The sequence below is a fragment of the Melanerpes formicivorus genome, unplaced genomic scaffold (assembly GCF_026170545.1).
Source record: "Melanerpes formicivorus ecotype bairdi unplaced genomic scaffold, bMelFor1.0.p_v2 SCAF_2, whole genome shotgun sequence".
NCBI lineage: Eukaryota > Metazoa > Chordata > Aves > Piciformes > Picidae > Melanerpes > Melanerpes formicivorus.
Window position 1 is genome coordinate 46,581,869 of NW_027142354.1, and position 26,605 is coordinate 46,608,473.

Genomic DNA, 26,605 nt, shown 5'->3' on the forward strand with positions numbered 1-26,605 from the left:
GTTTGAGATTTGTGGATGCTTTATCATTCCACCCTAAGAAGAGCATACTGGTAAGGACCAAGTGGCTTACTTGTTTTGTTTCTGTAGACACCATTGTTAAGTTGTAAGTAACTCCACAGTATAAGATGACACTTCTGTTCTCAGCCTCCTGTTTCCATCCTGTCCTTCAGGCTTTTATTTTGTAAAAGCTAGAAAAGTGAGTTATGCAATGGGTCTCGACTGACAGTCACCTCAACTGCTGAAAGGGGGCAGAAATATGGCTGGTATGATGGTTTTTGTCTCCCGGCCACTGCTCTGGCAGTGCCATCATCCTGCCCTGCTGCATGTGGGACAGCCACTTCTTTCTGCAGGTAGTGCCCGGCAAGAGCCTGACTTTTATATCCCTTTGTGGCAGGGGTGTCACTGCTCTTTTGGATCCACTGGTGTTTTAAGCTGCCAGGAGCCCAACACATAGCTACAGAAAATAAATGTGGTATGAGCTGATTGATTTATCTGTGTTTTCTAGACCAGCAATGAATTCGGCTTTTGGAAGGCAGAACTGAAGCAGCAGGCGGGCTGCAGTGCCAGCTCAGAATTGACATGTTCCTCCCTTCCTCAGCCTTCTGCTAGCACAGAAATCACCCTGTTAAGGAATAACCTCCCAAAGCACCAGCTGGCCCTAGCCAGGATCATTGCAGAGCCCAGCCAGCAGCTGGAGACAGAGCAGGAAGCCCCAGGTGCCGGGAATGGGAGGGAAGTGGCAGAAGCACCAAGGAGGTGGTTGCCACCCACCTACCACACTCCTGAGAAGCCAGAATGCTGCACACAGCTAGGAAGTCACTGCTTTAACCCTGCTTTTTGCTAAATTGCTTTGAAACTTATATTACTGCACAGATGCACTTTCCCATTATCTTAAGAGTTAAGCAGCCCTAAATGAACTCTAGCCCTGTGCTGGGTGTTGATGCAGGAGTTGCTCATGGATGAGGGTTACAGTGGGATCAGCACCTCCTCATGCTGGGGGAAGCTGCAGTCAGTGGCTGCATGTGGCTGCTGAGTGTGTGGTTTCTGGGAAAACTGAGGTAGATGGGATGTCTCTGACCTGGGAGCAGTGGCTGGCAGCGGTGCTCAAAGGCCCATTGTGGCATAGGCACAGCAGTGAGCTCTCGGTCTTGGGATGAGGGGCCTCACTAAAGGTATGTCCCCCACCCCCAAGCAGGCTGTACCCCCTCTCCCAGTCTGCATCCCCATTTTCTCTCAATTTCTCCTTTGAGTAAGATGGGGTTACATTTATCTGAGCTTTCAAGGGTCCTAAGGAGTGCATTGAGATGCTGTAGCAAAAAGCTGCAGCAGGTAGGCTGGCATTCCTGTGAGGAGTGTCACCAGCCCAGAGCTCATTGCTGCACTGCTGGGAATGCAGTAGGTAGCAGTGCAAAGGCAATGCCATAAAGAGGAGACATAGGGGAGAAGTCCATTGCCAAGGTGATCTCCCTGAGCCTCTTGTCAAATTCCCTGTGTATAAGCATCTACTTGGGTGGCTTTTGTTGGAATGTCTGTCTAAGGCACCAGGGGCATCTGCAGCTCTTCTTACAGGTGACAGTGTGGCTTTCACATTTCACAGTTCATTCATTGATTTGAAAAGGGCAAATTCTCTGACAGGGGCTTGTGCAGGCTTCATGTTTGGCTGAAATTACAAACGCCTGCTGAGGCTGAGGCTTTATTAACAGACACCCTATGAACTGTGGGTTATTTTAGGCATATGTGAGTAGAAACTGGGGGGGTGCAGGCTGAAAGATTCTCACTGAATGACTCAGTGGCCTCACGGCCTTTATGTCTTGGCTGAAGCTTCTGGGAATAGTAGCACAGTGGTCTGGCCTGGCATTTCTTCTCAGCACTTAGGGCATAATACAGGAAAGTTACAGAAAGAATTGCTCATGTTATCTAAGCATGCATGAGTAATGACCTACTCAACTAGCTCCAGCAGAAAAGCAGGTTTTCAGGTGTGGAAGACTGCTGCACTCTGTTCCCCCAGCACAGCTCATGGCTCCTCCTCAGCACAGCCAGCACTATGTTGTGTGGCTTTGCAAAGTGAGTTGTCAACTCCAGGGTCACAGCTCTGCCTCAGTTTCCTCTGACTGGCAATTTGGGTGCCCTCCTAGTGCAGGCAGCACATGGTTATGGTTGCAGGAAGCAATAAAAAAACCCCAGTTTGCCAAAATTCAACCTGGGGGTAACGGTAGAATGGCTCCCTCCAGCCTTGTGGATCCAGATGAATTTTCTCAGAATATGTCACTCATGTCCGGGCTGCCAGCACCCACACAAGCAAGCAGTAATGCAGTGCTGCCAGCCAGGGATGCCAGCCTGCTCCTCCTTGTGCCTCTTGTCGTGCCTCTTGTCGTGCCCCTTGCTATCCACAGAGATGTGGAGTTGATGGTGGTGGGCTGCCCTAGCCTGAGGCTGGTGTGTTCTCAGCCTCAGAGCTGCCTCTGGAGTGGAGCAGAGATCTGTGTACTTGTGGAACCAAAACTGCAGCGCCTTATAAGAAAACCTAACAAGCTAATTTTCCAAAGATGTCCCTCTGCCTTCAGAAAGGGGTGCCTTCAGTTCAAGACAGAAGTCCATTTAAAACAAAAGACTAATGAATATGGTAGCCCTTCCTCTTTTGCAAGTTTAAACACCTCATCTTTCCTTGGAGAACAGCTCTAAATCATTTCATTTGCAAGCCCTAAGCAGGAATTTGTATGCATGGTAAGACATTTATTGAGTTAATTTATTTAAGGCTGGGGCATAATTTCTAATAATGGAAGAGTCCCTGGGCACAGTGAAATTGTCTCCCTGATAGGGCATTAATATTTTAACGGGTTATACTACTCTGTCAATTGATCTGTGTCTTTCAGGAGTAGGTTTGCAGTTATTGACGAGTACTCATAGGAAGGATTGTCTCAAAAGAGGCGGTGGTGAGCAGAGCAGCGCCTGCTACAGGGCCGTGTAACCACTCCGGCTGGGAGGGGGCTCAGGCTCCGGGTAAATGGGTGCCGATGACCTGAGGAGGAAAAACAATGCAGTGCAAATCTGCAGGGTTGGTGCTGCTCCCACCGCCCCGAGCTCAGAGAGCAGTGTGGGAAAACCTGTGGTGGCTGTATGTGTGCGGGAGGCTGGCTGCGATCAGCAGGTCCTGAGGAGATGAAATTAGTACTGGTCTGAGCAAGGAGGTGTTGGCACGTGTGCTGCAGGAGGCTGGCTCATCTTGGCAGATTGTTACTGATAACAGTTAAGAAACAAATGACTTGACCTCTGAGTACCTGAACGTCTCTGTTATTAGAAATGGGGAATATGTATGCTATTTCCACTGTGATTTGTTTAAAAACCAGAGAAGTCTAAATAAAGCCCAAACATTCTGGCTGCTTTTCCTGCTCTGTGAAATGCCGCATTGCTCTACAAAAGGTGGTCCTGAATGGGAACATCAGACTAGACACAGACTAAATACCTTCAGGTAAAGCTGCCTCAGGGAAGAGGTGACAGGATTGCTGGGGCCCAGGCAGAGTCTGACAGGGTACATTCAAAGCCTGCCAGTCCAGGCTAAGGGTACCCAGCCATGGCAATGCAGTGGTCTGAGAAAGGGGACAATGTAAGCATGAAGTGCAAAGCTGCCACCAAACTGTTGGTGAGACCTGACAAACCTGAAAGGATATGGAGGTGCCTTCAAAGGCTGCCACCTCGTGTCTGGTGTTTTGGGTAGACTAGCCTTTAAGTTTTCTTAGAACCCACAGAGGCACCTAGTTGGTGGGAAGCATTAAATACAGGAACTTGAGTATTAAGAGCATCTGGAGGGGGCTCAGTGTTGGGCCATAGCTCTGCTTCCAGGACCCCCTGAACACTGGCACACATCTCCTTTGCTACATGGCACAAGGCACAGACTATTGTGGGTGTTGAGGACTTACAGAGGAGAAATGAATGTTGGTGTGGAAGGATGCACAGCTGCTGTGCCTGCAAAAGTAAAACAAATGTGTTGAAGAAATGAGGACTGTGAAGGCTTTCACCACATTACGTGGCTGTTGTTTCCCTAAAACTTGCTGTGGTGAGGAGACTTTCCCTGCCCTACAGAAATTCAGACTAATAGATGTGTAAGATGAATTATGTCTGAACTGTGCTCCTTGGGGCCCCACCTGATATTCCTTTCTTACACACTCATTTGTCAGTGTGTTGTCAAGCCTTCAATTAATGAGTCGCTGGCAGCTTTCTTCATCCTTACCCTTCCCTTCAGCCATGCTGGGTTCTTTCCCATCCTCGGCAAGGCACTGTTGAGGCTGCCACACCATGGCATCCATCTGCTCGAAGGAGGCAGATGCTTAGTGAGAACAACAACAAAATAAAGTGATTCTGTCCATCACTGCTTTCCTCCTCTGAAAGGTGAACAAGTTCCTCCTGGAGGGGTGGACCAGGCCACATAGCAATCATTCGACTAAATCACAGGGTTGCTTAACAGCCCTAGGGGTCTGCCTGCACAGCACGCTTCAGAGACAGAATTGCTCTGATGAGCCAGTATAGGGCTATGGGGGAAACTACTTCCCTTTGTCATAGCCAGCAAAGATGAACAAGGAAAACAATCCCAAATGACCCAGTACATCTTACCATACATTTGCCTGTCACTTGGAAGCTTGGAAACAATTTCCATGTGCTCACTAAGGACTTTGTGGCCATGTGCCTGCTGGAGCCTTTTGGTGTATTGACCATAATGTTAGAATAATCAGAAGCAAAATATCTGATAAGTATTGGCTCTATGTATTCCTTTATTTTTGTGCCCTTCTAATTCCACCCAGTTTAAATGACACACACTCATTCATTCTCTCCAGATTCTGCTCACGTGAGACTTTCCATAATAATTAATTTCTGTTTTCCATTTCCTCCTCCAGCACACCCAGAACTGAGCCGAGCACTCAGAAGAGATACTCAATTAACCACCCTTGCTTTATTTAATGTTAATGTAACAAGTACCCGCAGTCATTATCCTCTTGGTTACACCCACAGGTCAGAAGGTCCTCGGGGGACACCACATGGTGCCCCGTGAGGGAGTTAATCTTCTGTGTGCTTATCTCAGCTGATAGGAACACGAATAATTAGGTAACATACCTGCACACACAATGAAGGAGACTCAGGGAGCGGAACTGCTGAGGTGGGAGGGACTATATATATAGGGTTACAATTACAAGGCTTGCAAGTAGAGAGCAAAATCATAGAAAGCAGCGTTGCTGTGCTTGTGACCTGCCTGCCTGTTGGAGAAGGAAAGATAAACCTGCCCTCAGCCCTGGATCCCTCCTTGCTGTTAGGGGCCAGGCTGCTGGGTGAATGAAACCTGAAGTCATTGCTCAACATGACCATGCAGACAGCTGTAAGCTCACGGATCTGCAGCCACTGGAGACTGCCAATTGCAGGCAAGTGAAGATTAGAGATAGGCAGAAGCTATCTAGTGCAGGAGAGAAAGAGCTGCCTGCAGCACACCACACTTCTGCATAAAATTGTACTCTGCTCTAAATGTTTTGTACATTGTGTTTGCTTAAACAGACTCTATGAATTGACCAAACAGAAGCCCAGGCTGGCATTTTGGAGGAGGAATTCACTTCATGTAAGTAAATCTCAGAAACTTTCTTTTTGATGTAACTTCAGACTTTCAGTATGCTTTGAAAGAACTCAGGCCCGAAACCTGGAGGCAGACCTGGGTGCTGGTGGGTGGGCAGATGTGAGCACAAGCTGTAACTTCCCACCAGCATCTTGAAGGGCAAGAGTCTGCATCTTGAAAACATAAATGCATGCTCAGACATGGTTTTGAGCATCCTTATGTAAGGATGTGATCTAATTTTATGTAAACTCTTTTTGTGTTCCAAAGCTGTTTCTGACTGTCATTGGAATAACAGAGATGGGAACCAGGCCTGCAGTTTGTGGGGTGTCAATTAACAGGCCTGGGTCCCTTCCTCCTGCTACAAGTAGTACCAGGTACAAAGTCTGTCTCTCTAAGTGTACATAGCACACACAGTACTGGTGCATGTGAAATCAGCAATAGGCTCAGTGACTGTCCGTGCCTGATGCTGATTTGTCCCACGCAGCCAGGCACTCCTCATGAGCGCAGGTGCTGCTCTGTCACCTGTTGTGGGGGCTGAGGGTCAGCCCTGCACCAAAACACAGCCAGGGCTGCCTCCAGCAACCAGGTGCCATAGCCTCAGCAAGTCACCTCAGCCATGCCTGCTGCTGCTGGAACTGGGAGGTCAGAACTGCTGACTCTTTCACTGCAGCTGTTGTGGCCATGAACCGTTCCTTACAAAACCCCCAGAGTAGTTTCTTTCATATCCAGACAACTGCTCACAGCTCAGACTGGGCAGGGAGAAAAGAAGAAACATTTGAAAAGGGCAGACAAATTATATCTGCCTTAAATCAGTCAAAACCTCTTCTAGATAAACAAATATGTTGCCCTTGAAGTGACATTTTGGCAAAAGCAGCAAAGTCTGATGCCAGGCTGTATGATGGTTTTTTGCATCTATCATTTTCAATTGTGTTTGGCAACTGTTGCCTTCAGATCAGTAGCCAAAGAAAGCTCAGCACAGAATGGTGTAGCCAAGAAGCAGTCATGAAGCTGGAAACTCCTGGTGATGGTGTAGCTATGTTCTGGAAAGTTATTCCACAGGACTGAATACAAGGAGCAAAAGGGGAATCTCTGACTCCATCCACCCTTCTCTGTGCAGCACCATTCCTGCAGAAGGCAGGTCCAAACAATCCACTGTTGCCATGTCCAAGGTTAAGATGAGTGTCTTCATGTGCTATCACAGACTCACAGATTGCATTGGGTTGGAAGGGACACTCAAGGGTCATCTTGTCCAAGCCCCCTGCACCCAGTAGGGACACTTCCAACTGGATCAAGCTGCACAAGGCCATATTGAGCCTGATCTTGAATATCTCCAGAGACAGGGCCTCAACCACATCCCTGGGTAACCTTTCCAGTATTTTACCATTCTCATTGCAAAGAACTTCTTTCTAATGACCAACCTAAATCTACCCTGCACCAGTTTTAAACCACTGCCCCTTGTCCTAACATCCATCAAAACTTGTCCTGGGAATCAAAGCACTTATGAAAAACACCTTGCTGAAAATGGTTGCCTAGAATTGTCACAGATGTTCTTACTGGTGTTTGATTCAGGTGGACTGAGGTTCCAGGTGTGAGATTATCCCAAGTGTCCTGGGGTTTGCATGAGGACCAGGCCTGTAGGACACAGGCTATCTCCTGGACTGCTTGTAAGCCACTCCTGCCTGCAGCACAAGCAGTCTGTGGTGCTTCCCACAGAGCTTCACTGCCAGTGTGAGAGAAACAGACAAATTATGCTTGAGTTCATTATGAAAATCCTAACTTTGTGTAATAAATAGAGACAGCACCTAAATGGGCAAATTCAACTCAATCTGGTTTTATTTCAGTAGTTATTTTGTCTTCCCTATCCCTAGGCAGGTTTTATTCTGAGATGCACATGTGCCTGTGTTGCTTGGTCTGCACTCAGAGCAATTTGGGTCCAGTAAAATCACCTGGTGAATTATTACCTGAAGCTTAGTCAACTGGTCTGAACAAGGTTTAAAGGGTGGCTTTTTAGATTCTGCTAAATGCTCCTGGCATTGCCTGGCACTGGGATGTCATCAGCCAGCAGAAAATCAGAGAATATGCTACCTGCTGCTCTGTGCAATGAGACAAAGACAATAGCTGGGAGGTGAGGCAGGACTGCAGGTGCTGGCCAGCTTCCCTCCCAGTTCAGCACAGTGGAGATGAAGGAGCATGTCACTGTGGGTTACACCAGTTGTACTAGAACTGCCTTCATTAATACTCTTGTTCTGGTACAGCCTGTGCTGTGCTGTCACAGAATCAGAGAAAAATGGCCAGATTAAACAGTGTTTAAAGTGGTTTTGCCCTTGTTTGGTTTGGGGGTTTTGGTTTGGTGGTGGTGGTGTTGTTTTGGGGTTTTGCATCATTTTGTTTTGTTTTTCCTGTTAGAATAATGAAAATGGTAACCTCTGATAAAAGTTCCTGCACTACAGAAGCAGAATTGCAATTGCATTGTTACACTGAATGATAAATAAATGCTTTGGTTATATGCAGCTCTGGGCACTGGGCACCTTTTTCTTGCCCGTAAGTTCTTTGTTATGTCTCATGTCTAGCTCTTGAAGATCCCCTTCTCAGTATCCTGCAGTCTTTGATATATTTATTATCTTTATGGCCATCCTCTGAAAAACAAAAACAAGATTTTCCTTGTCTTGCAAAGAAATAGCAGAGTCAGAGAAATGGAGACTCTGAAGTTCACTCGGGTCTGTGGCAGCAGCAGCAGCTATCAATGGATCCAAGCTGATTTGTTTCAGCTGTCCTCACTAGGCAGCAGTAGCACATACTGCAGTGCTCATTTCACTTTAACTGAAGACAAAACAGAGTGCCAAAAAACACTTCTACTGCATAAAAGGTCTTCATCTATTAGTCAATTATCAAAATAAATGGAATCTGCCTTTCCTGTTTTCAGAATAAGCTCTTGGTAACTAGGATCAGGTAGAATAAAACTGTTTAGAAACTTTCTCTGAGGCACCAGAATGCCAACAGCCCCCCCCAACAGCCCCCATGCAAAACAGGGTTGTGGAGGATGTTTCTGAGGGGCTCTTCAGCTGAAGCTTGTGAATTCTCATGCTTTAACTAAATTCTAATTTGTGAAATTGTCCTTTCTTTCTAGAAGTTCTTCTTTAAACTACCTGGACTAAGCCCATCAAAACTGTGGTCTAACACTGCTGTGAGGAGATGAATGATTCTCTCACACTATAGTAAGGAGTACTCAGTGACACCTGGAAACAACTGAACACCACTTTCAGAGGATGGGTTAGAACTGCAAAGCCTTGTTAGGGATCCAGAGGGTGGACAGATATTAGAGCACATTTCTCTAGTGGGATGCCCTGCATTCGTGGTGCTTCAGTGTTCAGGTTGGTTTACTGGCTCTGTATGGGCAAACACATTTTACTTGCCTGGAGCCCTGCTGTCCCATTGCACAGCACCAGAGCTGTACAACTCACTGAGAAGGCAGAACATCCTTTGGGTTGTGCTAATCCAAGCAGACAATTCCTGACATTTGGGTCACTGTGGAATGGCCAGGTTTGAAGTTGAGTCCCTAAATGCCATGCATGGTGAGAAAGGCACCAAATCTGAGGCTAGGATCTTGCTCTTACTGGTGCCAAGGCACAGGGACTAAAGATTTGCACAGTTATTCCCAATTTGTAACAGTATAATCGAGAGGAAGACTCCATACAAGAAGAAGGTTGCGTTGCTGGTAGCTGCAGGAAATCTATGACACACTTCAAAGAGCGCAGTGGAGCAGGTAGAGCAGAACTGTGTTCATCTCAGACTAATGATGGCTGAGTAACAACTTTCTCTTAGTAGTGCCACACTCACCACCCATCCTGCAGCAGCTCCTGTGGCAGCACACACGGGCTGTGTGGCAGAGTGCCAGTCGTATGCTCAGGGAAAGCTGTGCAGCTGGTGCAGCCTTTCAGGCAGGGAGAAAAATGTAGAGCAGGCACAGGTAAGAGCTGCCTATCATGGCACCTGCTCCAAAGCCAGCAGAAGCCCATGGGAGCTTTGGGCCAGATGCCAAGATTTGGTTCCACTCCCAGAAAAGTCAACGAAACTCATTTAAAGTAGAATGATTTCATCCTGTACTGCATGCTGAGTGACTTGGCACCATCACTGTTAATAGCATGGGTTTACCCCAGGTACAAGCTAATGGAGCACAGAACTGAAACACTTGTGTGCAGCTGGTTAGTGGAGCCCTGGACTAAAAGATGCTGAAGATGCAGGCAGAATCTCCCTTGTCTTCAGTCTGACTGCCTCTAGGATCTACCTAAACATTTTCTGTTTAATAAATCCCTTCTCATGGTGGCATTCTCAGCAGCAGCTAATTACCATCCCATGCTGAAAGAAGAAAAGCTTATAAAACAAAGTGGCAGCTACAATCTTGTCAAGGACTTCAGGACCTGAGTTGTCACTAGTGTATTTTATGTGGAAGTGTTAAGATAGCACAGTGCTGAAAAATGACACAACCCAGAAAAAAAGGGCAGGAGCCACTATATGCTGGGAGTGTTAAACATCACAGAGTGGGGTTCTGACTGCACAGGATTTTTTTTCTTTCCCCTATTGCTTTCCCTTAAAATAGTTTTTCTTAAACCACTGAACTTTGCCTTTCTTTTGTGCTTCACAGGCAGGCAGAGCAAGTACAGAAATAATCTCCAGAGATGTTCTGCAGATATTTTTACTACTTCAGTCTGTGTCTTTTCTTTCCCACACAAAGGTAAGCAGAGTGTTTGCTTTGGTTTACAGGGAATGTCTGAATTGTGTTTCATATAGATAATGTGGGTCAAAAGGAAATTATCCTTCCAGTGGTCCAGCCATCCAAAGAAAGCCAGGTGTAGGAATTGATGAGGGACAGAAGACAGCAACCTCCATCAGTCCCCAGAGCACAGTATGTACATTACCAGTGCAACCCTTTTTTCCTGTTGAAGGCCACAACAGTGCAGTTTTTACTGGAAATGCCTCCCATGGGGGTCCCAGCTGGGTTATCACCAGTCCTGCAAACACAAGTCCTGCTTTTTTTGAATGGTTTATGTTTATGCTGTGCACAAACTGGTTCTGTTCTGCTACAAAGTCCTTCTAGGTCTAAAACCTGCAGAAGAACCCCAAGAACTATTAATCTAGTTTTAAAGGGAGCACATGGGGAAAAAAAATATTATCAGAGCTTTGCCAAGTTTCTTGCTCTGTGGAGAGGCAGAGGAACTGCCTCCCACCTCCTTCAGCCCTGCACTGAGCCTTGATGAACTCTTAACAGTTGTTTCATTTACATTTTCATCAAGTGAGTACATGACCACAGAGGGACTCTGCAGCACAAACTTCCCTTTCTGCAGTGCAAAGCTTTGTCTCTCCAGCTGTCTGTGTGACAGGCTCATAATGCCAGTTACCAGCTTTACTGTCCATCCACAAGGCATTGATTCTGACATTGTATTTCAGAGCTGACCCCTCTGTAGTACAGCGGCTCAGGCTGGTTCAGCCCACAAGGTGGTGTCTCTGAAGTGCTCACTTCCCGGTCTACTCAGAGGTTTTACTCCTTGCAGTAGCAGTAGGGACACTGCCTGACACTAATACAGGAGGATGAAAGCTGCTGTCAGAGACCAGTGATGAGAGAGGAGGAGCTGTCGGTCAGTAAGATTTGTCAGAAGCAGGAGGAAAGTAAAATGTCTGTTCCTTATATAGACTGTACAAGAAGGAGTGGGAAGGGGGTGATATGGGATGTCTAGATCTTGCTTGATTTGTCTGCAACATCCTAAGAATGTCCTTAAGCTACCATGTGTGCACACCTATAGCTATCAGGTGAAGTAGTTTGCTATTTTTCCACCATTTTGAAGTGCCAGCTATTCAGCCATGACAAGAAAACTGAGCTCATTATTTCAGTTTGTTTTCTTGTTTGAGCACAAGCTGGAAACACAGAATAAATAAACAGAATAGAATAAATAGAATAAACCAGGTTGGAAGAGACCTTCAAGATCATCGCGTCCAACCTATCATCCAACACCACCTAATCAACTAACCCATGCAACCAAGCACCCTGTCAAGTCTCCTCCTGAACACCTCCAGTGATGGCAACTCCACCACCTCCCTGGGCAGTCCATTCCAATGGGCAATCACTCTCTCTGTGTGTAAAACTTCCTCCTGACCTCCAGCCTGAACCTCCCCTGGGCAGCCTGAGACTGTGTCCTCTTGTTCTGGTACTGGCTGCCTGGGAGAAGAGACCAACCTCTGCCTGTCTACAACCTCCCTTCAGGTAGTTGTAGAGAGTGATAAGGTCACCTCTGAGTCTCCTCTTCTCCAGGCTAAGCAGCCCCAGCTCCCTCAGCCTCTCCTCATAGGGCTTGTGTTCCAAGCCCCTCACCAACTTCGTTGCCCTTCTCTGGACTCGTTCCAGCAAGTCAACATCCTTCCTAAACTGAGGGGTCCAGAACTGGACACAGGCCTCGAGGTGTGGCCTAACCAGTGCAGTGTACAGGGGCAGAATGACCTCCCTGCTCCTGCTGGCCACACTGTTCTTAATGCAGGCCAGGATGCCATTGGCCCTCCTGGCTGCCTGGGTGCACTGCAGGCTCATGTTCAGCCTACCATCAACCAGCACCCCCAGGTCCCTCTCTGCCTGGCCTCTCTCCAGCCACTCTGACCCCAGCCTGTAGCACTGCATGGGGTTGTTGTGGCCAATGTGCAGAACCCGGCACTTGGATGTGTTAAATCTCATGCCGTTGGACTCTGCCTATCTGTCCAGCCTGTCGAGGTCTCTCTGCAGAGCCTCTCTACCCTCCAGCAGATCAACTCCTGCCCCCAGTTTGGTGTCATCAGCAAATTTACTGATGATGGACTCAATGCCCTCATCCAGATCATCAATAAAGATGTTAAAGAGGATGGGGCCCAGCACTGATCCCTGGGGGACTCCGCTACTGACTGGCCACCAGCTGGATGTGGCTGCACACCAGATGTGCCCAGCATAGCTGGCCACACCTAACAGTACCTGTTTGCATCCCCAGAAGGTACTCCCTGGGTCATGTATCCAGCTCCCGCAGTGGTGCCACAACATCCCTCCCTGGATTTGAGAACCTCACCATGGGATACAACAAATATCTCCGGCCCTACTTTGGTGGTATGTTGGCTCTGTGAGTTTGACTGTTTGAAGAGTCTGTAAGGCTCGTGTGGAGGGGAGAGTGTGTTTTCAGCTTTCTTCAGGATGCCTCAGTTTACAAGGTTGTGTTTCTCTTAAATGAGCTAGTAGCCAAGCCTGCTGTCCTTCCTGTGCGTTCCACTCTTGTCTTGAATAGATTGTGTGTGCATATATGAGGCAGGAGGACATGTCCATCTGTGGGGTTAAGAATAGGGGATTTATAAACCTCAGTATCTTTATGAAAGACCTGACGGAGTAACTAAATTCTGCTTTGTTCAGAGTCTGTCCCTTGTGATTTACTGCTTTGTTTTTGTTCATGTATATCTATTTAGTAGATGACAGCTGTAGAGGAAGAAAAACACTCTCCTTGCCAGGAATACTGACCTTTGACATCTGCTTTCACTTCACACTCAGACACAAAGTAAATCTGCTTAAACCCTCATGAAACACCTGAAGGACAGTCAGGTATTTAGCAACCTCCCTGAAGCTATTGACCAATTTGGGGGTCCTTCCAGGTGAGTGCTGTAAGAATTCATGGGGAGTTTCTCAGAATGCTATTCAACACCTGAAAATTATCAATGGAAGCTTTAAAAACAGCCATGACAAAACTTCTTGTTATTAATTTTGGGGGGTTGCCAGACCCCATTAATGAAACTATGCTTAACATCAAAATTCCCCATCAGCTTTCACCAGGATGTCAATGTTTCCTACTGTAGCTCCTGCAGACTGACCATTTGCTCCTGGCAGCTTTGAGCCTCTTCCTTTTTCTGACCATAGTGATAAATTTCTGGAACAATTCAGAATTTACCAGCTTATTATGCCTAGAATGTCTGATCTCATGCAGGAACAGTAAAGCTCCCCTAGATTCGCTCACATCAGTGAACAGATGCTTCTGAATTACCTCACAAAGGTGCATCTACACCTGCCTATGCCTACTAGAGCCATAGATATTAAACAAAATTGATCAAGACTCTGTTTTGGCCTCCTCCAGAAGCCCTCAGTCCTCACAGATCTAGCCTCTGGTCATTACTTTGAGTGAGCTCAAGTATCTGAATATCTAAAACCCTGACAGAGGATGTGAATGACAGCTACTTTTAAAAAAAGATATATACACCTCTTGCAAGTTAAATCAATTTTGGAACAGTTAAAAAACAAACAAGCAAACAACAAAAAAAACCAAACCCACCACCTGGGAGGAGATATAGAAATTATGTCCCCTGGACTTTCCTAAATGTGATTAGATGAAGTTGTTTCAGCATTTCCCAGGAGGGAAGGCATTGCGTGTGTTGTCACCTAGGCAGAGAGGGCTGTACCCTATTCAGAGCCCCGGATTCATACTGGGTATTAGACAAACCAGCAGAGGCCAAGGGACGGTTTGTTTCTCTGCTGGTGTAGCAGTGCAGACCCTCTTTGGAGCCAGCTTGCGATGCAGCACCTGCTGAGCTCTGACATTTCCTGGGAAGGAGCTGCCCTCTGGTGGTAGATTTCAGAAGTTAGTATTTGAAAAGGGGAGACGGTCAAGACTTGAGTGCTGAAAACTTGCTTATAAATATAGCAGTAATGTAATGACTAAAAGCAGACAAGGGCTGTTGTGCTTCTGGTTGTTAAGCCAGCGCATGGAATCAGGACTCTTTGAATTCTCTGCTTTAGTGTTTGCTCTCTGAGAAGCAGAGATGCTGATCACTACCTGCTTGTGAGGGGTCCTGGAAGAGCTGGGGGGGGCACATTCTGTACAGGTTTACCCCCTCCTGCCACTGTGCAGGTGTTGAGGGGCACACTGGCCCTGACTACCTGCACTTTGGTTATTGCCACTGAAATTCTGCTTACCTGAACTGCTCATCCTTGCAGCTAGTGCTGGTGGGTATCTGTTCTCTGCTACCATCACCAAATACCTAACTCCAGTTCCCTAATTGTGACAACTTTATTTTGGATCACAGTGTCATTTGTGAGTCCAATGCTCTGAGTCTGTGTCTAACCCCTTGGGCTTCTGCAGTGTTAGAAGCAGCATGGGATTCTGTAAGCAGTGTCCAGACTGTACAGCACCCTGAGGAGTTTGATTCTAGTGCCTTTCATTTTTCCTTTCTCCTCTCCCCGCACAGGAGAGCCTGTTCAAATTGCGATGAGCCTGGACATCGCCAGCATCTCCAGTATATCTGAGAGTGACATGGTGAGTGAAAGCCTTGGTAAGAAAGAAGAGCAGCATCTGCCTGAGACTTGCACCTTCCTGTGGGTTCAGCGCAAACAAGCTGCTTTGCTTTTCTGTGCCTTTTGACCACTTTCAAAGGTGTGAGGAGAACAGGGCTTGCTTATGACTGCAGACTATATAGATGCTGTAGTAATGTGGGCTTGTAAGTACACAGATGGCTCCAAAGGCTTTACTAGTCAAAAACTCAGCACCTCCTGGAAATCAGGCCTCTTGGAAACAGAAGCAATCAGTCCTGTGTGGCACTTCCTCTCCTTTAGCTTTCCTCAGTGCAGGGCAGGGGTGCCACAGACAGGGTTTCTTGTTTTTTGTCAAGGAGGTTTTGAGCTGTGACCATCTGAGACTTTAAGGACTGGTTGCCCTGAGGTAAAAAAAAAAATAAAACCAAACCAAGAAACAAACACAAAACCATTCTCAAAAAACCAAAGAACGTCTTCCCACCACTGATGAGTCTGGTTCCTTCCACATCTGGCAACAACTGGGTTTCAGATATTGATTACTGAAAATTCCTGTTTCAGGTTGACCAAAGCTGCAGGCAACTTTGGTAAATTCAGCAAATAGCTTCAGTCCAAACAGCAGGCAAACAGGCAACAGAAAGCAAAAGAAGTTCAGTCAGGAACAATCTCAACACTTGATTTCATGTTCAAGAAACCACTGACTTTCTTTTTCCTCTCCTCTCCAATAAATTAAGTTCAGTTATTCACATACATATTACAATAATTGTTCATTGAAGAAAGTAAAAAGTACTGAGGGTGGAGCACCTCCCCTGTGGAGACAAACAGAGAGCTGGGGTTGTTCATCTTGGAGAGGAGAAGGCTCCAGAGAGAACTTAGAGTAGGCTTCCAGTACCTGAAGGTGGGCTACAAGAAAGCTGGGGAGGGACTTTTTACAAGGGCTTGTAGTGATAGGATGAAAGAGAATGGATTAAAGCTTGAGGAGGGCAGACTTAGACTGGAAAGAAATTCTTTACAGCAAGGATGGTGTGACACTGGAACACGCTGCCTGGGGAGGTTGTGGATGTCCCTCCCTGGAGGTGTTCCAGGCCAGGGTGGGTGAGGCCTTGAGTAACCTGGTCTAGTGGAAGGTGTCCCTGCCCATTCTGTGAATGAATGAATAACCTTTGCTCCTCAAACAGCACCCCTCAGAGTGTGAGGGATGTAATACAGTAAACAGATTTTTCACTGTCGTTTTATCAGATTTATTGAATGCATCTGAAGCGTTGACAGGTTGAAGAAATGCATGTCCTGCCTCTTGCTGCAGGTGGCACAGCCTCAGTGATGCTGTGCAGGTGCTCTGGGCCTTCATGCTCAGAGGTTTCCCCTCCTCCCCAGGATTACACAGCCACTATATACTTGCGGCAGCGCTGGACAGACCCCCGGCTGGTCTTTCACGGCAACAAGAGCTTCACACTAGATGCTCGCCTGGTGGAACTGCTCTGGGTACCAGACACATACATCGTGGAGTCAAAACGGTCCTTCCTGCACGATGTCACCGTGGGCAACCGCCTCATAAGATTGTTCTCCAATGGCACTATCCTGTATGCGCTAAGGTAAGTCAGCCTCTGACTTTGCAGATGATGTTCAGAATAGGTTTCCAGAACTGGGCTGGACAGGAGCAGATGCCAGCTCTCACAGGGAATGAGACTGTGGTCAACGAGCCAATTGTGGCCACACTTCTATGATCCATTACGCCCTGTCCTGGCCACCTGGAAATACCAGTCAGTGATCAGGATTCCCCAGCATAGCACATGCTGTATCCTGAGCACAGTCCCGGCTCAGAAAGATCGTGAAGTTAGATGTCACCCAAGGCAAGTTGAGTCAGATGGAGGCAGGAAAGGAATGGAGAGAGGACATCACAACAGTAAGATTTTAACAGAAAGTGGGTAATTCTTTGCTTATCCAGTGCCATGTAGCCACAATTTCTGCTTTTTAGTAAAGAGTCTGCTTGTAGCTGTGCTGCAGAAATGGATGCTGTAATCATGTTAGCAGTTCACACCACCTGTTTTAGCTCTTCTTGGCTTGCAGAAACTGTTCCAGCTGCCCGAACTGCACAGCAGAACTCATTTACTCTCCACAGCAGATCAACACAGACTGTGTGTGCAGTCAATTAGTGTGCCTTGGGTGACAAGTGGTGACTTCTTAGAATGTGCAAACTGTAGCACTGGAAAGCAGAGGAATCCACCCCAAATCTCCTACCACAGCAAAGCCAAATTCCTGCTTCAGTTACACTTTCATCAAGGTGGCTACAGAGAACTTGCCTTGCTAAGGAGGGCTCTCTGCAGTTTATCAGTCCATTTATGTCACAGGTCAGAATTATCCACATGTCAAAGCACAGCCTTTGTGTTCTACTTTGCTTTGGAACACAGATATTTCGTTGCAAACATTTACTAAAACTTAAGGCTTTGGGGTGCTGATAGAGGAGATGCTCCCCAGGAGCTGGCAGTGTGCCTTTACAGCCCAGAAGGGAAGCATGAACACAAGCCCTATGAGGAGAGGCTGAGGGAGCTGGGGCTGCTTAGCCTGGAGAAGAGGAGACTCAGGGGTGACCTTATCACTCTCTACAACTACCTGAAGGGAGGTTGTAGACAGGCTGATGATGGTCTCTTCTCCCAGGCACCCAGTACTAGAACAAGAGGACACAGTCTCAGGCTGCGCCAGGGGAGGTTCAGGTTGGATGTTAGGAAGAAGTTCTATACAGAAAGAGTGATTGCGCTATGGAATGGGTTGCCCGGGGAGGTGGTGGAGTCGCCGTCATTGAAGGTGTTCAGAAGGAGACTTGACGGGGTGCTTGGTGCCATGGGTTAGCTGTTTGGGTGGGTTGGATTGGTTGATGGGTTGGACACGATGATCTTGAAGGTCTCTTCCAACCTGGTTTGGTTTGGTTTATCCTGCTGCACAAGCAGCTTCCCATTCCAGAAATTAAAAAAGGAGCATGGCCAGCAGGGCAAGAGAGGGGATTCTGCCCCTTACTGTACTCTGGTGAGACCCCACCACAAACACTGTGTCCAGTTCTAGTGTCCCCATCATAAGAAGGACACAGAGCTGCTGAAGTGAGTCCAGAGAAGGGCCATAATGATATTCCAAGGACTGGAGCACCTCTGCTATGAGGATAGGCTGAGGGAGCTGGGGTTGTTCAGCCTAGAGAAGAGATCACTCTGGGGGAACCTTAGAGCTGCCTTCCAGTACCTGAAGGGATCCTACAGGAAGGCTGGAGAGTGACTTTTCATAAGAGCGTCTAGTGACAGGACAAGGGGAATGGTTTTAAGGTGAGGGAAATTAGGTTCAGACTGTAATGGGTTGCCCAGGAAGGTTGTGAATGCCCCCTCCCTGGAGATGGTCAAGGCCAGATTGGATGAGGCTTTGAATTACTAATTCTAGTGAAGAGGTGTCCCTGCCCATGACGTGAGGGTTGGAGTATATGATCTCTAAGATGCCTTCCAACCTAAGCCATTCTATGATTCTTTTCCTACAGAATTACTACCACTGTCGCCTGTAACATGGACCTGTCAAAATACCCCATGGACACACAAACATGCAGGCTGCAGCTTGAAAGTTGTAAGTAGAACATTCTAGGAAAAAAATCATAATTTTTCTTTAAATTTGTTTCTTTAGATGTAAATCTGCATCTTGAGTATTTGGATTTATCACAGGGGCCTTCTGGAGTAGATTTTTGTTCTGCTACTAATGCTAATGTTCAAAAGAAAACAAAAGCTTGTTGTGGTGTCCACAGTTTAGAGGATTCCTGCCACCATGCAATGTATATACAAGAGTGATAATCAAAATATAGATAGTTCAATTTTGCACAGAAAAGATGAAGTTAGAACAGCTGGTTTTCAAAATTAATTCTGTTTTGCATAGATGCTTCAAAACTAACTACTGAGTTAAGTACATGTGATGGAGGAACAACTTGCCACATTTTGAGGTATCTACAACAAACTGCACCTCACAAACTTCCACTGTAACACAACATTGTCAAGGGTAGTTCTTGGTTTGAGCATGCCTCTTCAACTCATGGACTGAGACTAAGAGCACCCCCATCTTTGTGGTATATGCCTCTCCATGAGTGCTGTCTGTTACAGTGATGCAGATGGTGAGACCCTTGACAAAAAGAGGAGTCTCAGCTTTGGGAGTCTCAAGAAAAGGATTAGTCAGGAAGTTCTGTTCTCAATTATATTAAAAGCTCATCCATGGCAAAGCTGTCTAGGAAAGACTGAAGGAAAATTTGGGACACTACAGGGCTCTTAGCCAGGAGCTTAGCAAGAGCAGCAGTGCTGTTCTGTAGCTCTGAAGTTCCACAAGAATCAAGCAACCATCTCCCACTTCATGTCACAGAAAGTAACATCTGAAATATCAGTGCTGGAAAGACCAGGTTTTAACTTCTGGGGTTGCAGCAGGAAGCACCTTGGGAAGCACATATTATTTTCACATTAAAATCATATTAGCTCACCATGGTTAACTTTATTACAAAGAATAGCTCCTGAAATAATAATGATTGGCCTCTTCTGCTAAAGCGCAGCTTGTTTGGGCCAGTTGTAGAAGTGATTGGGTCCTACATCATGCTCAGTTGCTGTATAATTCCAATGAAATTACAGGCACATTGCCCACTGGAGATTTCATTAGGATAAGTGCCCAGAAAAAATGCTACTTCAATATATGCCAGATAAATTAACAGCAATCTATCATTCATTATAAAATCTTCTCCAGTAACCACCATTTATAAAACTGCTTAGAAACTTTGCAAAGCCACATGCTTAGGCCTCTACACAGGGATTTGTACCCTGGACACCTAATTTAGGAGTTCATCACACTCAAGCTCTGGTAATTTGTGTCTAATAAGAAAAACACAATTAGATAAACATAGAGCTGCAACTGCATCTTATTCCTCCTACCAGGACAAACAGGCTATTACCCGAATCAAAGCATCCCTACTCATTTTCACAAAGAAGGGCACTTAATAAAAGATCAAATTAGTGAGATTGATGGGGCTGTTTTGTAAATTAAGTGATGTGGTTGAAGTGAATGGCAGGCTGGTGACTCAGTACAAGCTTCATCCTGCAGATTGAGGTATCCCTTGGTCCAACTTGTGGTCATGTTCTGCCATCATTTACATTTCTGGAAGCAGTTACTCAGCTGGCATATGTGGAGTTTACTGATAACTGCTTGAATTGTTGATCTCATCTGTCCCACCAGTTTGAGGCAGGAATTCAGTGTTGCCTAAATGCTGGATGTGCTTATTTGACCTCAGCCTTTGGGGACAGGAGGAAGGATTTGTAGAAAAAGTTGCTTTTATGGGCAAGTTTTCTGGACAGTGCATACCCAGTAAGAACAGCCTGGTTGATAACCACATAGCTCTCAGCTCCAGGCTCTTGACTAACTGAAAACACCTTTTCTGATATTTCAAGCACTTGAATAGACAGTTCAGTGAAATCTGCTTCTGCTACCTGGTCTGGGCTCAATTGGCCCTGTATTTTCTTTTTTAACTACTGTGTTTCTCCTGCTCCCCTCCCATGACTGAAGAGATTATGTTTGAGGGTTGGTTGCTGCCATCCTTTCACCTTGCTGCACATAATCAGACTCTGGATGGCAGGACTATATTATCTTTTCAAATGTTTTGTTATTTAAAAGTACTGCATGTAAATGCTTGAAGCAGGTTCTCAGCAGCCCTCCATCTTGTGTGTCAGTTGCAGTGCCCCTGTTGAACCAGCAGAGTCAAAGTCCAGCAGGGTAAGAGCACCCAATGTCCACCTGTAGTCTGACACAGTTCAGAGGGCTTTTGGCCAGCCCGCAATGCCTGAATCATGTTTGTGTTCCCACACTCAGGAGACAAGGCAGAGCAATAGGTTTTACCAGCTACGCCACAGTAATACAGATTTGTATGTTCTTCTCAGGGGGGTATGATGAAAACGATGTCACCTTCACGTGGCTGAGAGGAAACGACTCTGTCCACGGCATAGAAAAGCTGCGGCTCTCACAGTACGCAGTGGAGCGTTACTATACCCTGGTCTCGAAGTCACAGCAAGAAACAGGTAAATAGTGAAAGGGAGAAGCAAGAAAAGCTCTTGAGTATTTCCTCTCCCACCTTCCTTCCCTTTTGTGGGCCAGGATCTCTTCACTCAAGCCTGAAGCAGCAAGTCTTCAGCAAATCTTGGACAGAAATGGACAGAAAGCTGGTGAAATCCAGTTAGCGGCAACTTGTGTAAGACAGAAATCTACCGAGAGATGAGGCTTTTGATACACTATTTTCACTTGATGCAAACTATAAATACTATGGAGAGCCACATTTACAGTAACTGGGAGTAAATTACCCTTTAAAATATGCTTTTGTTTGTAAATTACAATTCCATCACGATGGAATAAGATCATCAGAATTCAGTGTCCTTGTACATCAGAATTCAATGTCGTTTTCATTATCCAAGTACAGACTCTTCTCTGCAGTCACCAACACTATGAAAGGGGCAACACTTCCTTAGAATGACCAGGTTTTAAAAATAACAATGTTTTGTTGTTTGCTGTAGTGTACACAGCCCTGGGACAACGTGGGGTTTGTTTCTACATTTCAAAGGGAACTATTGTTTGCCCAGCAGAAATCTCTCCTGCAAGCACTTGCAGTCCAGCCCCCCAGCCCTTATGGCAGTGCTACAACAAATTGATTTTTACAAACTGGCTGCATTTTTTTTGAGCCCCAAAAGAAACAGCTATCAAAGATCACCAGTCCTTAATTAATACAGAGGGGCTAACTCCCTGCAATGCTGAATATTGGGATGCTTTGGGATATGAGCCAGGGCCTGCTGAAATAGGGAGAATAATCTGTTTATTTCTCAGCCATCAGGTAAGGGTGAACTTGGCAGCGCCCCTGCAGAGAGGGGAGTAATGTGCTGTGCTGAGTATGAGAGAGCATCAGCCCTCCTCTGCTCTAAGATACTGCTATAAAGCATTTCTACTGTGGGTTAAGTGCAGGAGCCCTTTTGCAAACCACACATTCTTTTAGATGCCTTTTGCCCAGCAATGCTGTGTGCACGTGTGCCTTCTTGCCTAGGACATCTTAGGTAAGCATGACCTCCAGGGCAAGATGTCAAGGCTGTGTAAGTAACACCTCTCCCAGGATGGATATCAGCTGAAGGGCTAGTGTTGGGCTGTTCCAGTTTAAGTTCAAATGTCCTTGGAATCTCATGTTCACTGTGTTTCTTCCTTCCATGAACAGGCAGTTACCCACGACTGATCCTGCAGTTTGAGCTGAGAAGAAATGTCCTTTATTTCATTTTGGAGACCTACGTACCCTCCACTCTGCTCGTCATGTTGTCCTGGGTTTCTTTTTGGATCACATTGGATTCAGTGCCCGCAAGAACCTGCATTGGTCAGTTATTGCCCAGGAAAGAGAAGAGGGCTGTTAGTAGTTTTCTTGAGCTCTCTGCTCAGTGACAAAAGGTCTGCTCAGGTTCTGCTTTAACCTGTGGCAGACCTGGGCTAGCAGCACGAAGCATGGAGAGTACCCTGCAGCTGTTACTGCTGTCCACCCACAGAGCTGTGTATGGCTAAGGCTGCCAGTGGATTCACATCAGAGAGGAGGACAGAGCACATATTATTTGTGCTGTGCTTGGGGGTGGGGGTGGGTGAGGGATTTATTTTTATTTTTTTTAACTGAAAGTAAGAAAAATAAAAGCCAAGTGCCTATTGGAGCCAAGTTGTCAAAGGCAGGGAGAGCTTGTGTGAAGCTAATAGCTAGGGCTACAAAAACATTGCGTCTGGTGATCTGGATTTGGTAAGTGATATGCTCTGTCTGGCTAGCAACAGAGTGATAACATGTGCAGAAGCCAAGCCTCCCTCAGAATGTCCACAAGAGGTGGTCTTTCCTTTTCTGCTTTCCAAGGAGTAACAACAGTGCTTTCCATGACAACTCTGATGATCGGCTCACGAAGTTCACTTTCAAAAACCAACTGTTTCATCAAGGCCATTGATGTTTACCTTGGCATCTGCTTCAGCTTCATCTTTGGTGCCCTTGTGGAATACGCAGTGGCTCACTACAGCTCATCACAAAATTGTACAGCTAAGACACCTCAGGAGGTAAAGCCTTTTTTATCTTAATAAGCCTAGTTCTCTTGGTTCAACAATAATGAGTCCTCCATTTGTATACCACAAATATATGAACTGCACTAGACTGCTGTGTCCCTAACACAGACTTATACAGAGCAGCTTTAGCTGACAGTCACATTAGAGTCACAGGACCACATCCAGGAAAGCCCTTTGGCTGACCGCTAGAATTGGGTCTGTAGCCCTGAGCTGAGCTCCTGTGGGAGCGTGAAGCACCTCTGTTCCTTCCAAAATGCAGCCAAAGAGTAGCTTAACACACCTCCTTGCTCTTTGATGGAGTAACTCTGACTGAGACACCCATCTGGAAGGCCATTTCCTCTGCCAGAGGAAAGCTGGCCCCTACAGTACCAGCCATCAGTCTTGCAGTGTTCTGTAGGTGCTGGGGAAAAGAATGTTCCATTTCAGTGTGAGAAATTAAGTGTGACTGTAGTCCAGTGGTCACGCAGTGTCCTTCTCTAGAGAGAAAAGAGGTTTCTTACATCAGTGCTGAGTTATGCAGCCGTTAAGTTACAGTGTAGACATGAAGAGACGGATGTCTTGGATGTTGAGGTACTCAGTGACATAGAATGAGACTTGCTTGAAGATCTCAAAACACCTCTAGAAACACAGTGGTGGAAGTGGGCAGCTTTGTGATTCTTAAAACAAAGGCAGGCAGCAGCTGAAAGGCATGTCTGAATACTGGCGTGGACACATGTGAAGCCCTGCTCTTTGATCTTTATCCTCACAGTCTCCTTAAAGCACTCTTCCTCTGCAGAAGACAAACCCTAAAACTAACTGTACACTCGTGTTTCCTAGGGGCCTGCAAATGACCTCACTAAGGAAATGGAAGAAGTCAGCATAGCCAACATCCTCAACAGCTCCCTCTCCAGCTATAAACGGAAAGTCAGCTTCTCAAGCATTGAGATCTCCAGCGATAACATTAACTGCAGCGACCTGACCATGAAAACTCGTGAGAAAATCAAATGTGTCTTGAGAAACAAAATCCACAGGCTTATTGGTTATTTCACAATTCAGAATCCCAGCAATGTAGACCACTACTCCAAACTTCTTTTCCCTTTGTTTTTCATGCTGGTCAATGTATTTTATTGGGCTTATTATCTATATTTCTAGTAGAAATGAGTTGCTTCCTTCTCCCACGTCAGCAGGAGAGGAATCTTGCAGTGGGCGTCGGTATCTAACCTCAGTGAATCCAATGTGGGCAAACTGCTCTGTTGTGTGTCCTGAGGCATGAAGAAGTGTGTGTGAGGAGTGCACGATGCAAAGCCTTGGTGCCTCAGCGTTAGCAGCATTGACTCTGGACAACAGCTTGTTCAGCTGAGTGGCTGTGCTGGGCTCCTGTGCTTGTTCCTGCTTTTCATTCCAGCACCCACCCTCTTGCCTGGCTGGAGATGAGTGTGTAGGACTGCATGTGGCAGGCCACAGAACACTACTGGCAGCAAAATGATCTGGGTAGTCTGAAGCAGGTTGGAACCTTCTAGTTTACACCTGCAAGAGGAAGCAGGATTGTAGCTGTTATTCTTTGTTTGCTAGAGATAACAGGAAGACAGGAATTGTGATTGCTGTCTCAATAGCTCTTTTGAAGCAGGGGATCCTGAAGGCAGCAGCATGCCTGCACAAAGCAATGGCTGCCACATGCCACCCTGTCCTGGGCCTGATGTGGGGCCAGACTGGGAATTGCAGTACTGCTGGCATTGGCACATCAGCTGTGGGGTCACTTCTAATGCCTGTCAGACCCATGGGAAGATGGAGGACCCTTTATTTGTAGAGTTGCCGTTTTTCTGAGATTTGAGAACAGGAATACAGGCAGCAAAACTGTTCTGTGACCCATCTCTACACTTCCCCAGTCAAAGCCGCAGTTGACAGATTCTACCACCTTCCATTACTTCCTCACAGATTATTCTGCCCCCTGGAGAGTGCCTCCTTCAGCTTTTACTGCTCTGATTTCTTGCCAGTCATATGCAAGAGTGGCAAATTTGCCATCCCCTCTTTTGTATGGCTTTGCAGCTGCAGCCAGTCAGCAGTGCTGCTGGGTGAGAAGCCCATGCATGGGCTGGGGTACAATGATCCAGATCAGCCTTCACTCTCTGTTTTAGGCTGAAACAAGATCAGGTTTCTGCAGAAATTCATATTCCAGGTGGGCTCTGGAGAGTGCCAGTCAGCTTTGTTTCTCTTGCAATAAGCAGGAGTGAGAGCTTTGTTTTAAAAAGACATGAAATGTGACACGCACAAATTCAGGTTTGAGAATAAAATGCCATTTAGTACCATGTACTTAAGGCTACTGGAAGTCTTTATTTCCTGATTTTAAAATCAACATTTTATGGCATGTTGCCCACCTCCTGCCCCACTTTTGGTCTTTGCAGCTCTGAGATTCTGAAGGTGTAATTTTGCAGTTATGTAGGCAAAACTAATTGCCCAGAGTGGCTGCCATTCAGCAGGAGCTCTGGCTGAGGGAGGCCTCTCAGCGTCTAGTTTATATTACAGCCTCATGCACACAGTATCTGCTTGGTGTAAGGCTCTTCCTGGGGACTGCTCTAGAAGGTGGGCAAAGCATGCGAAGCTATAGATTTCTTTGTTTTTACTTTAATAACTTTTTATCGAACCACTACACCATGCTGTATTGGGAAGGATCTAAAGCACATATTCATAAATCATAGATTTTACAAAGAGCAGCACGAGAAGACAAAAGGGAACAGACTGGCAATGGCAAGTGAATAAACACCAACTCCAATAATGAAATGTTGCCTTGTATATACTGGCATTTAAAGTCCACTCCATAAAATGTAATAAAGTGCATGTTAGTGATATGAACACAACCCCCTGGAGAGATCCTCTATTAAAAAAATCATTGCCTTCATTCTGTGTCAATTTCTTTCTTTAAAACACAACTGAACCACCCTAATGTGTTGACCAAACATGAGTGTCAGCAAAAGGAGTTTCTCTGTGCACCGCAGCAGCCTGCCACTCACAGGGCTCGCTTTCATTAGGTGCACCTCTCCTTACAATTTTGCTGCTCTGAAGTTGCTCAGGACTTGTTCTAAGTTAAACCTCTCTGCAGCAAAATGTTTTTTATCGGCCCAACCTAGTGAACATTGTGTTGTCTTGAAAAGCCTCCACTCTGTCTAGTCTCATTTATTGCTGATTTTGGTACCTTTAGGAAGGAAGTGAGGGGCAGAAGATAGTAGGGCAAGGAGGGGTTTTCTCAGCTCTGTGAGGAGAATATTCTTAAGATAGTTGTTGGCTTGGACAGGGGAAACTTTGGAAACTCTTAAAATCTAGAAAGTATGGGCTCTAGTTTTATTTGCTCCTACATATAATTCTCTCTGTCACTGATGGATCTCACCACTTCACTACACCTTGCACATGACTGGCTCCCTGCATAGCTCTGCTGTAACATGGGTTATTAACTCTGACCTCAGTGGGGTGCACACAGTGTGGTTGTAAAGCCATTTCAGTGGTCAAACTGATGCTTAGCAAGGACCAGAGACAAAGCAAGCAAGCAAGCCACCTAGCCTTGATCCTTTTGCAGGCACATTAGGCATGTCAGAGGGACCAAAATTAATTTTGCTACTGCATCCTACAGTGAAGCA

General features: G+C 46.2%; 1 protein-coding gene across 1 annotated transcript; it reads left to right on the plus strand.

Annotated features, from left to right (window-relative positions):
- On the plus strand, positions 1 to 25,024 carry GABRP (gamma-aminobutyric acid type A receptor subunit pi). The gene is made up of 11 exons (XM_068158766.1): positions 1 to 50; positions 5,539 to 5,599; positions 10,236 to 10,325; positions 12,598 to 12,710; positions 14,828 to 14,895; positions 16,263 to 16,480; positions 18,403 to 18,485; positions 20,819 to 20,956; positions 22,132 to 22,284; positions 22,798 to 22,991; positions 23,814 to 25,024. Exons 3-11 carry the CDS (start codon positions 10,270 to 10,272, stop codon positions 24,126 to 24,128), a joined length of 1,338 nt encoding a protein of 445 aa, XP_068014867.1. The 5' UTR covers positions 1 to 50; positions 5,539 to 5,599; positions 10,236 to 10,269; the 3' UTR covers positions 24,129 to 25,024.
- Positions 25,025 to 26,605: the final 1,581 nt, after the last annotated feature.

What these genes read in the sequence shown, in the direction of transcription:
- GABRP (XM_068158766.1), top strand. Translation starts at nt 10,270, where the DNA reads ATGTTCTGCAGATATTTTTACTACTTCAGTCTGTGTCTTTTCTTTCCC. An exon ending in TCTCCGGCCCTACTTTGGTG is followed by an intron (nt 12,711 to 14,827) that starts GTATGTTGGCTC and finishes CTCCCCGCACAG; the next exon opens with GAGAGCCTGTTCAAATTGCG. An exon ending in CAGGCTGCAGCTTGAAAGTT is followed by an intron (nt 18,486 to 20,818) that starts GTAAGTAGAACA and finishes TGTTCTTCTCAG; the next exon opens with GGGGGTATGATGAAAACGAT.